Source organism: Hoplias malabaricus, chromosome 1 (assembly GCF_029633855.1).
Source record: "Hoplias malabaricus isolate fHopMal1 chromosome 1, fHopMal1.hap1, whole genome shotgun sequence".
In the NCBI taxonomy this organism is placed as follows: Eukaryota; Metazoa; Chordata; class Actinopteri; order Characiformes; family Erythrinidae; genus Hoplias; species Hoplias malabaricus.
In genome coordinates this window covers 74717728-74730232 of record NC_089800.1, presented here as the reverse complement: position 1 = coordinate 74730232, position 12505 = coordinate 74717728, and the positions used below count along the sequence as shown (strand labels likewise).

Here is a 12505-nt window from a genome sequence, read left to right as displayed (position 1 = left end):
CAGAATCATGTGAAATGAATAAGATTGAATAATGAAAAAGAAGATCACATAATAGAAACAGCCATGTTTTTGCAATGGTTCAAACAGAAAACTACATCAGCACTCCAAACCTTTTAGGTGTTTAAGAATTACATACAAATTTAGTAAAGATTTAATGTGATAATGTGCTTTAAGGAAAAGGGGGTGAAGGAACAGCACTGTCTCCTCCCTCAACATTCATGGCTTAGGTGCCCTTGAGGTGCCCAACTGCTTCCTGGGTGCGGCTGCCTGCTGCAACAGGTGTGTGTGCTCACTATCCCTAGGTCACTAATGGGTGTCTTAAACGGGTTAAATGCAGAGGCACAGATTTGTTGTATGGCTGTGTAATTACAATGATAGTTTGGAAGAGTGTATGGAACTGCAAAATCTACTCTCTATGCTACAGAACATGATGTTGAATACGAAAATGATTCCCAACAATTCAGTAAAAATCTTCAGGCGTTTCTTCTTACTAAATTTGTCAAAACTGGCAGTGAAAACCGAACAATACTTCTGGAAGTTGTCCACTGCATGGTACTTAGTCCACTCAACTCTACTTGGCTCTGCTTGTTTTTAAGTCCCTGGTACCTGGCTGGTTTTTCACTACAACAGCTCTGCCCCTGATATTTAGCTGGTGACATCATAAATTACCATCTTTAATGGGAACCGTAGCCTTTGGAAACCACAACAACAGTGGTGGAAATGTTGTGTTGTTTACTCATTGTGTGTTCACATGTTGTTTTTGTTTTTTTGGACTGAACACAGCTTTGTTGCACATGAGTTTAGACAATGAAGTAGAGTTTTTATGTTCCATTTTGCTCAGTCCAAAACTTTCATCTTCCACTAAGCCAAACAATGTTTGTCCACTGTGTAATGTTGAGAGTTAGATAAAAACAAATGTGATCTCTACTGATCTGTACTGTAGATTTTACAGGTGGCTAGTTTGTGTAGGATGCCTGCATTTCATTGTGATCCACAAATCTCTCTGGCTAATCAGCACTCTAACAAGGTTTACATGTCATGGTTTCAGGTACCAAATTTACCTAATGCAAAAGCAAAAAAGCAGAGTAGAGCCAAGCAGCAGAGCATATGTACCATGCAAAAGAATAAGAAAAACAACAGTTTACATCTCTAGTAGACTTACATGTATCCATAAGGGCAGGTCTTGCTGCAGGTTAGAGGTCTACACTTCGTGGGCAAATTGCATTCACACACTTCACAGCCAAAGTCGTCCTTTTCATATCCCATTGGGCATTGCAGGTTGCAGTACTTGGACAGTTCAGGGCAGGAATCATCTGAAAAAAAAATTCACATAAGATGCACTTTAATGTCAGCAAACATATACACATTAGAGTATATTAGAGCTAAAAAATAAAGGTACAGAAATGTGTCTTCATTGTCACATACAACCCTATTTTCAGGAAAGCGGGGACATTTTGTAAAATGCAATAAAAACTAGAACCTGTGATTTGTTCATTCTCTTGAACCTTTATTTAATGGACAAATGTACAAAGAAATTGAACACAAAGAAACGTTTTACACCATCTGAGGTGATCTTATGTCCACAGAATTCTGCAGATGGTTTATGGCTTTTTCCTTGTGTATGGGAGTTTCAGGTAAAAATTCAAGATGCGGTCGTGGACTTTATGTTACAACATTGTTCTGAAGTACACCCAAGCTCAAGGCTTTATGTATAACAGTAGCATGACCGTTTCTCTTTCGGCACCATTTGCGGGCTTGAATGTCACAAATATTCAACAATTGTTTCTGGCCTTGCCCAAGGCAGACTGAGATATCTCCAGGTTTACAGAATCTTACAATATTATGTACTGTATGGTGAAGACCTAAATTTTTGCAGTGTCTTTGCATGCTGAGAAATGCACTATTTGAATTGTCTAACAACTTTCTCATTAGGTTCGGCATAGCGTGATGAGCCATGCAAAACTGAGCCTTTTGTTGAGGTCCAATTATACCTTTAAAACTGACCTGCTTATAGAAAAATATTTAAAACTGGCATAGCTTGAATATTCTATAAACTTTTCAGCGATATTTTGCCTCTTTCCCTAATTTTTTTAATGGGTTGCAGGTTTTAAATTCTGTATTTGTTTATATTTATAAAACTTTATCAAGCTGATTAGTTAAGACATTGCAAATCTTCCTACTTTAGAAGGTTAATAGGAAAAAAAACTCATTCACTCATTCACTGAGTGTTATTTTTAAACATTTTCCAATTTGTTCAAACGTTTTTATTGAAATGGGGTTGTAATAATATCCAACAATGTGTCTGCTCTAAATATATTGCCATAATGGATCTCTTAATAAAAACTAACAACACTATGGGTATTGATAGTATTTTCTATATTCCACAGCTGGGTAGATAGTCCCTCTAGTTACTTGTGGTGTATTTTTTAAGAACAAGGTTGCAATTGTACTAAAATAATACAGTTTTAAGTATCACCATGCCTTAAGCTGTAATCTGTCACCTAAATTAAACTGGGTTACAGAGATCAGACATTTCCAGACTTTGAGTAAACAGTAAAGTCTTTGTCACTTTTTCGGCGAATGTTCAGCAGTCAAAACTCTGGCATAAAGAAGGCCCACACAGACCCTAGACTCTCTGGTCGTCATGAAGAAACTCTTGTAAGCTTGAGGAAATGCACGTCATGGGAAATGGCTCGTGAACCATTTACTGTGTGAAGCAAAATCACATCCAAGATGATTCATCTCCAGTGCTCTTTATGTGTATTCAGCCAGTCTTTACTTGTGTTGTTAGCTGCTTGCACTTACAAAAACTCCAAGTGTTTTGAAAGTGGTCTGTTAGCAACACAGTTCTGAGTTGTCAGGCTGTGCATAAAGCAGTGGGGTGGAACTGCTCAAATTAGCTTTTCATCTGAATGCTTTTGTCAACATATGCTTGAAATGACTGTGTCTGTATATCAATATGATTCCAACCCGTAATAAGAAGTTCAGATTAGATGTGACAGTTTGCTGTTTTGTCTTTAAAGAGAAGGTCTGATGTGTATATTCTGTGGGAGAAAATATCAGTTTGGCTGACAGTGTAAACACAGCCTAAGTGAAGTGTGAGAGGTCTGAAATTCACTTACTGCCAAGACACTGACAGAGGAGACAGCCATTGTGGTCCTGCTGAAAGCCAAATGGGCAGTCGTGTTCAGAAAGGGAGCAGTTTTCCAGTGGGGGGCACAGCAAGGGGCTGACAGTCTCATACGAAGGCTCTGAAAGTATATGCAACATACAAACGGGAAATTTACAGGAGAAGGAAAAATATTCTGACCTTAAAATTGGAAGTCTTTGTTAAATCCAAGTCATTCTGGATCACAGTGTGAAGAGCATGGGTTTTAAATTGTTAAATTATGAGATCTTTTTTGTCCCAATTAAAGACTATGCAATCATTCATTCGTTTTCAGTAACTGCTTTATCCTGATTAAGGATGTGATGTTTCTGGAGCCTACCCAGAGTCCATCACACTCACACACTACCTATGTTGGGGTTCATCCCACAGCCTTATCAACCGTACACTTATCAACATGTGTTCTTGAACTGTGGGAGGAACTGGAGCACCCTGAAGAAACCCATGCAGACACAGGAATAACACACCACAGACCCAAGGTGAGGCCTGAACCCACAACCCAAAGACCCATGAGCTATATGGCAGTGACACTACCTGTCTTGCAGTGTTAGTATACAGGTATTAATCAAAAACTTTAGTGGTTATTCCGTATTGTTGGTTCTCATGCTGATATTAATTTGTGACACAGAAGAGGTCAAGCCTGAGCAAACAGGCTAGTCAATGTGGGTGGGGTGGGGGCAGGGAGTGTCCTGCCCACTTTATACACACATTTGATAATTTACTTAATAACATTCAAATAATTCATCTTGATTTGTTAGTAGTGTTTCCTGCAGAATGGCCCATGTATGATGGAGTAAAACAACTCTGCACTGGCAACTGCTGTTGGGCCAAATATGAGTGAAATGTCATGACCCAGGCTTGACTTGAGTTATGGAATGTGTAGTGTGGGCCAGACGTTGGCCAGATTTTGACACAGGTTGACAGATTTGAGGTAGCCAGATTCAACAAGTGTCAGCGCTGTCATTCCTGGCCAAATGTCTGCCAGAAGAGAACTGTAGATGTGCCACATTTGGGCCAAATATCCTGTGCTATCTGGGAAAAGTTTAAACCATGAGTATCAGAAAATTGCAGCTTACAACATAGGCCAGACAGTTACACAAACGAATGAAGCACCCTCCAATTTCACATCTCGTGTTTCTCTGAGTGACACCCAGTTGAGGGTTGTTGACACAAAGTCAGCGCCAGTTCCTCTAACGTTACTGTGCCAAGAAAACTCTAGGCTTGTCTTAAAGTTTCCAAATTTACTGATTGTTAAGGAAAGCTAAATTAATTTGTTTGTGGCTTGTTTTCTGACATCGCTAGGCTGGTGGACATACTTAGCATGTAGTGTTATTTTTATATATATGTGGGTTTTTTTTTTTTGTATAATGTTCACCGCTCCATTAGCATGAGTATTTGTTTATGTATCTGATATAGATGTTTTCAGTTTTGCTCATAATGTCTATTTGATAATGCTAAAGAAATTCATGGTATTGCTCACTGCACAGTAGCACCAATCAGATTGATAATTTGAGCAGTGGCATATTTTTCACTCAATTAATCACATAATTTGCCCTGGCACTAACTTATTAATTTGTAACCTTCCCTTAAAGGAGATGTTCACAATTTTAATCAAAATACACTTTTTGGAAAACTCCACAGGGTCTGATATGCTATTTTTATTTCTCTCCCTGTTCACAGCAGAAAAACAGCATATGGAACATTTTAGACTAATGAATAGAACTCCAAACTTTCAAAAGCTATTCTTGTTACCTAGTTGATTTATTTTTGTTGTAGATGGAACTCACTGTAAATTCAGAAGGGCGCTAACTAACAAACATGACAATAGCATTTCCCCACAATCATGGATGTTGCCTTTAAAATACTCGTCTTTTAAAACCATAAAACCTTTAAAAAACTTCATTCAGTTCCAGATATCAATTTCCAGTGAGCAACTACGTATGGTAAAATCTTTATGTGCATTGCTAATTTGTTAGCTTTGAGCATCTTGATACCTCTTCCAGGAGTACACAATGTCAGGATTGTCTAATTTCAGCTGCTGAATGTTGCTGTTTAATATAAATACCTCATTTCTACATGCTTGCAAAGTTCATATCATTATAACAATCCTGGCTAAACACTGACAACAGCACCACAGTTCCAATGACTGCAGTTAAAAACTTTTGTGATTGTTCTGATCTGACCTTCCTTATCTGGCAGCTTTGATGAACGAGCTTCCTGATGCATTAGTTAAAATTCCTGCATAGAAGCATCGCTTGCTTCTAAAACAAATTTTACTAAAAATACAAAGTCTCATATGTTGGTACTTAAATAACATTAAAATGGGGCCCTCCATCTTTAAACCATGGTAGTCATGATGACTGCCGCTGTGGTGGCACGTGTGCAGCCCACAAATACCTCTCCAAGCGGAGAACCAAAACGAGCTGTAATTATGCTCACTCAGAATAATATTCTTCATTTAAGGAAGCCAGGTTAGACCAATAAAGGGTAAAGCTTCTGCAGTCTAAGGAATGCCTGCAGGCCTCCCTTAATGAGCTACTGTGAGGTTAAACGTGCACGTGGATGGTATGGGTTTGCTAACAAGCTCTATAATGGTAGCACAGGCATTTATCCAAGAAATGAGTAAACAAGCAAGTGCTATACTGTGCAATTATGATTCAACAGAGTTTTAACATGGAGATAATGTTCTACAAGGACTGAGTACTTACAAAAACATCCACAACTGGTGCCAATTACACCTAACAATGTCTAAGCCTGAGGTCCCTACTGAAAATCTGGAAATTGGACTTTGGAATAAATGCATGCAGGAGCTTCTAGGCAGCATTTGCTTATTTTGATGAAGTGTGTGCAAATGATTAAGCCTAATTTCAATTACAAGACATATAGTGTAAGTCAATGTAGCTCTGGAGCTAACGTTTTCATATAAGCCATTTAGGAAATGCCAGTTGGAAACTGAAGAACATGTTTGAATCGGCAAATTATTCTGATAAGACTTACACACTTTGTCCAATACACATGAAGTGTCTTTCATTGCTCTCATATATTCAGATAAAATTACTTCCTCTTTCATGAAGTGTGATTATTTCAAGTAAACCTGAATCAAAAGCAAACACAGCTTACAGTTCTGATTCTCCTCATCAAATGTTAAACATCTGATCTGCCAGTTGGAATTTTGTTGGCATTTTACAAATATCTCACCTGTTCTTTGGCGACATTCTGAAATTCTTCTCACGGATTCAAGAAAAATGCTTTTAAATAGTCTTTTAAAATCAAAATTTCATATATATGTATCTTTTCAAATTCATCATCTTATTACTGGGGTACAGGACGGGAATAAATTGAGAACAGAAGAGACTGAGGTAGAAGAACTCTTGAACAATCATTGCAGTTTAAAATCTACTTGTCTTACAGTTATATAACTTACGGTCCAGTGCATGTGCTTCATCATTATCTAGCTTGAAGAATACATGGGAAACGGATCTGAAAATCAGTATAAATGATGAGGAATGGAAAACATATGAAATCATTTTTAAATGTATAAATAGGATTAATATCTTACACCATTTCATCTAAAAAAGATTTTCCCAGAACATGCAGGTTGTTGTTTTAAATATGGGTATGTAAATGAGATATTTTCTTTTTTTGGGTTATGTGATATGAAACTAACTTTTTGGAAGAGGGATACATTGTGATCTTGAGAAGATACTAAAGATTTTCCCTGGCCTTTTAAAATTTTTAAATCTGATACAGAATCTGATCTCTATTTTTTTATTTGGCTAAGAAATGTATTTTAATCTTATGGTCAATGCCATATGTTCCATCTGGTTTGGTTTTTGGCTGACACAGGTGACGACCGTATCGACATATCCATCATTTTAATACACTCCTCTACTTTTAATCTGTATTTCATCCTCTCATATGGTCATGTACAATGGTAATTATGAGCTTTTTTGTCCAACGTTAATTACAACTAACTGTGAACCTGACCATATGTGCTAACAAAAGTTTAAATGATTAAAAAAAAAGCAAACACACTCCATAATCTGTGGACAAGGATCTGTTTAAAGTCCAACAATGCCAGACTGGGTGGGAGCACAATTGGCCCATTACCTCTTTGGGTGAGGAGAATGACTAGTTTTCTTATTCTGGTTGGAACTATAGCAGTGTGAGCCAATTGTATGTGTCTGCCAGCTTATGCAGACAGAACTAAGCAATTAGTGTTCTCTTCTTCCTGTGCTCAGCCACTTTAAAATGTTTAAAAATTCAAGGCTGACTTGTATACTCTTGTATTTGCCTATTAAAATTTTATATATTATTTCAGATTGAAAAATCAAAAGGGGGCGGCACGGTGGCGCAGCAGGTAGTGTCGCAGTCACACAGCTCCAGAGGCCTGGAGGTTGTGGGTTTGATTCCCGCTCCGGGTGACTGTCTGTGAGGAGTTGGTGTGTTCTCCCCGTGTCCGCGTTCCTCCGGGTGCTCCGGTCTCCTCCCACAGTCCAAAAACACACGTTGCAGGTGGATTGGCGACTCGAAAGTGTCCGTAGGTGTGAGTGAATGTGTATGTGTCTGTGTTGCCCTGTGAAGGACTGGCGTCCCCTCCAGGGTGTATTCCCGCCTTGCGCCCGATGATTCCAGGTAGGCTCTGGACCCCCCGCGACCCTAAATTGGATAAGCGGTTACAGATAATGGATGGATGGATGGAAATTGGCAGAAAGGTGCAAGTATATAAGAAGTACATTTGGGCCTGGGGTATAGCAGAACTAGCGGAGACTCATATCCACCCTCCAGGTGGATAAACCAAAGTGCATCCTCGCCATACACGAAGTGCATCACACACAAAAAACACTAGCACAGCCCTCAAAACAATAACATTAAACCCCATAAATATCCCCAAAACAATCCTGACTAACAAAAAAGCAGCCGTCCAGCATGCTGGGACCTCCTCCATGAGCTCCTTAGCTCCTCCCACACTCAGAAACAACTCTAACCCCGCAATGAGCGGGGTAGAACACACCTTATATAACCAGCTTTGTAAGTCTTGAATGTCTGAATGCGTCTGTGAGCTCCGTATACCGTTAGAAAGCGCAGATCCTACTGTTTCTAAAAATAGCGCTCTCATCGCGGTGCTGTGAAGCCTCTGGGAGTAATCCATTGTGAAAAAACACCTAAAAACCAAGGTGCTCCTTCAAAATTTGTGTGTCATATTCGTCATGAAATTGTGTAATTATACTCGCTATTATCAAATTAAAAGACGCTGCATTGGAAAATGCAGACGGCGTTTACTTTCAGTTTCGTTTTGACTCAAATGACGTCATCTCACGCTGTCTCTGGGCAGAAAACTGAGTCATCAGCAAAAACATATTCCTATTATTGATTTATAGGTTTTCAACGTTTTTTTTTGGTTTCACATCAAATAATAATGCATTAGATTAACAAATATAAACTAAAAAGCTTAAATAAATCTTCATTGTGTATTTTTATCTTTAATAGATATATGCATAGGGTTCTAACATGTTTGTGGTGAAATGTTATGCCTGCAAATATAAACTAAGTGTATGTTAAACAGTAGTGTAGTTAAATTAATTAATAAATGACTAAAGTGTAGTTAAATTAATTAATAAATGACTGATATTTTGTGCTTATAATAATATAATCTGCTTAAGGTATTAAGTTCTTAGGCCTACTCATCTCTCATTTTGGGTTGTCTACATAATAATTTCCTTTTAGCCTCAAGGTTAAAATATTATGTTAGCCCAAAGCAAATTTAAAACAACAGCTGCAAAGAAAAATTAAAACAAGTGTCAGTACACTAGCCTGAAGTTTATTTAGGAAAACTCCTGGCTTAAAATTACGGTTCTGCAAAATAAATCTATTTCTCTTTCTGTTTTTTGAGGCTAAGAGTCAGTATTTTATGGACATAAGTAGTAGCTAACTAACTGACTGACATATTATCTAATTCGCTCACTGACTTATATACTCACTCACATTTAGCAATTTACAGATTCACCAGTAGGAGTGCTATTATCAAATGCTGTTCATAGCTATAAAACTTGCCAGACTTGTAATGTTTCAAAACTTACTTTAAGGTTTAAGTGTTATTATGAGGTAGTGAGGGTCAGAAGTTGTAACTCAGGTATGTAGCTCTGTTCTCTGGTTGTGTGTAGTCATGGGATTTGTTGCCCCATGGTCAGGCCCTCAGCTAGGGGCCAGCAGTCTCAATGTCCACATACTGTATAAATAGCTAGCATAGTATTTTACTCAGTGATGAAGTGTTGAGAATTTTCTCTCATCACAAAACGTGTGATTGAGTGTGTGCACTTATGTGTGTGCGCCCATGTGTGATTGTTTGTGCTAGAACAACTGTGCACATTCAGGTTTGTGAATGTGTTTATGCATGTGTGTATGCCAACACATGTCATAGTAGGCCTTGGTTTACAATGCCATCAGTCCAATAAACTAAAGGGGCCACATGTGAATACTTGCATGTGTGTGTACACATGTTTGCCAGTAACCAGGTCTGCTTCTGTGTGTGCATGTGTGTATACCTTCACAAAATGGGCAGCATTCTCCTGGTATTTTGACAGGGTTCTGGCAGCTCTGCTTGCAAGCCATGGCTGTGCAGTGAGGTTCTCCTTCCACACATTGGCAGAAAGTGCAGTCGTCTTCCTTCCACTGTTCTTCATGCTGCCGCAATTTGTGGTTCACCCAGCAGCTGGCCTTAGTTCTGTCCACTGACAAAAGCTCCACAGCTGCAGTGAGAGACACCGAAGGAGTTAAATTCAGATGACTAAGGCCGCATCCCAATTATGTACTACACACTAATACTAAATATTACATACTGTTATCTACAGTTTCTTACTAACAGGGTGTGATGAACTTTTGCTCTGATATACCAAATTGCAGCTGCAACACCATCTGGCATTTTTTTCCAAAAACCTGAAATTCAAATCCACCTCCACACTGCGTAATGCACAGTGTAGGTCATAAAATAATGGTTTCTGCACTAAAATAGTGCATTGTATGTAAGATAATAAAACCATTTATATTGAATATAAGTTTCATGTCCCTCTGTGTAACATTTAGCGCACTGTTTGAGAGTAGCAGTATTAGTTTTATAATCTGTGAAGTGCACAATGTAGCGAGAAGGGCACGATTTGGGACAGAGCCAAAAGTTTCCAGTTGTGAGTAGGTCCTCCAAACAGTGTCCATCATTGCCGTTCTCAGAAATGGACTTTTTAGTATACTCAACATAATACACAAAATGCAGCTTAATATAAATTAACTATAATAAATATCAAAGGAAATAAGCAAAATAAATAAATAAATAAAGGTTAATAAAATGCTGTATAATGGGACTCCTAACAAGCAAGCATAACCTAGTGGACGACCTAAACTGTCACTATTTATCACAGTACTTTCATTCATTTTTGCTACATCTGCTACATCTTGTTCACATATTTGCTACCCTAAAAATTTCCTATCCTAACAATACCCTATTGTCTCTATTACTGGTCAGTGAAGCATCACAATCATTTTGAAGCTATAATTTTTGAATAAAAATACTACCTAGTGTTGCTTTGAATGAAACAACGACCAAAAAAATTACAATAAAATAAAGAATGCAGCATAAAAGCTGTTACTACAGCAAAAGTGTGCCCCGACTACAACAGAAAAATAGTGGGAAATGTAGTACCTTTGCCTGCATTATATATGAATCAAGCTGTGTGTCAGAATGTCTAAAGCAGCATATTTCTTCATTGTAAATTCCTGCACTGTGTCAGAGGTTAAACTGACCACTATGTATTAGCTTTGACCATTTTAGCTTGACCTCTGTCTCTTGCGGCAAAGACCAGTGTCGAGGTCAAGGCTGTAATTTCCACTCCAACGTAGGATATGTCGTATAAATCCACTAGTTGTATTATATCCACATTTACACCAGTGTTTGAAGTTTTGAGCAGCCTTGAAGCCAAGCCAAAATGTTTAAGAGCTTCCTGAGCTGGTGGTGTGTTCTGCTAACGGTTTAAGTACAGGGTCTGGGGGCGTAATTCAGAACTAATGTGTCAGAGGTTCCTGAAAACGCAGGTAATTGAGCTTTTCTGGCTCTGCTTCCAATAGAAGCAGTCACCTCTGCAGTGGAGGTGATGCATTTTGTGTTTGTGTGTCTTATTTATCCTCAGGAAAAGCCTGTGTTTACATGATTGCAGCAGTGATTTGGCTGAAGTGCTTTCCATCTGGGCACAGTTAAACTCAATGACTCTTCATCTACGATTCTTGCCTTAGCAAGTGAACTTTTAACATATACTTGTTGAAGATGCCTGATAAGTGCTGAAGCATTCAGGAGTCTAATCATCCCTAAAAGATATGGGAATTGCCCATACCCTTACATGTATTTTAAAAATTGGACCCACTGAAATAAGGTTTCATTTATTGTTGCAGGGAACAACATTAAGAAACAAATGTTGGAAACTCACTGAGGATGAGTAAAACTTTCCTTCTCACATCGTGTTTCCCAGAAATGTAAAACTACACTGGTTTATTGGATTAACCACCCATTGTTCCTATTCATGTTGAAATGATCAGTCATTTGCTCATGGAGAACTCTTCCTCTGGCAACATGAATATTTATTCAAGCATCAGAAAATAAAATGTGCCATAACTAGAACAGGCCACAATTATTCATTCATTAGTCCATCTTGTGTAACTGTTTCATCCTGATCAGGGACAAGGTGGGTCCTTGGACCTTGGGGCCAATGAGCAGCACCACCAAGTCACCAGTGATAAACACAGACAAAAACACTGCATACAATTGTGAACTCTGTCAAGCCAATGAGATAAATTGAGGTAGTGCTACAATACAGAATGCTACATGACATGACCAGTACAATATTAAATTAGTTGTCTGAAACCTCTTAGCCCCACAATTCATCTTTCAAAACCTGAAGGAGCTGTTTGAGCAGGCTGCCATATGAGAATTTTTTTTAGCGAGTTGCTCCTTTTAACCCTTAATTTTCACAGTGTAGCCCCTTATTAAAGCCTTTCCTTACAGGAAAAGGACCATAGCTGGACGGCCTGAGATGAAAGCATTCCCTCCTTTTAGAGGGCTTTGGATTCCAGGTGGGTCTCTCGACTTTGACCCCCTATAACCGCCGCTCCTACCTCTGATGTCTGCTGAACCCAGAAACACACTCTGACTGAGGGAAAACGCTAGTCTGTCTGATCTCTGTCTGTTAGCCACATGCGCTGCTAAGCTACTTACAGTTCATGCTGTCCGTTTCCATTCAGCTTGCTACTAAAATATTCAGACAAAACCATTCACAGCAGCAGGAAGTTTCAGAAAGA

The 12505-nt window shown here is 38.6% G+C and overlaps 1 protein-coding gene across 1 annotated transcript in view; it reads right to left on the bottom strand.

The window, feature by feature from the left end:
- The window catches only part of LOC136708751 (cysteine-rich motor neuron 1 protein-like), a 75408-nt gene that overhangs the window by 18312 nt on the left and 44591 nt on the right, over nt 1–12505 (bottom strand). Inside the window, exons 6-8 of the mRNA XM_066683519.1 lie at nt 9712–9915; nt 3123–3251; nt 1163–1313 (exon numbers count right to left, since the gene is read on the bottom strand). Coding sequence (XP_066539616.1) covers nt 1163–1313; nt 3123–3251; nt 9712–9915 — 484 coding nt within the window. The remainder of the gene's footprint in view (nt 1–1162; nt 1314–3122; nt 3252–9711; nt 9916–12505) is intronic.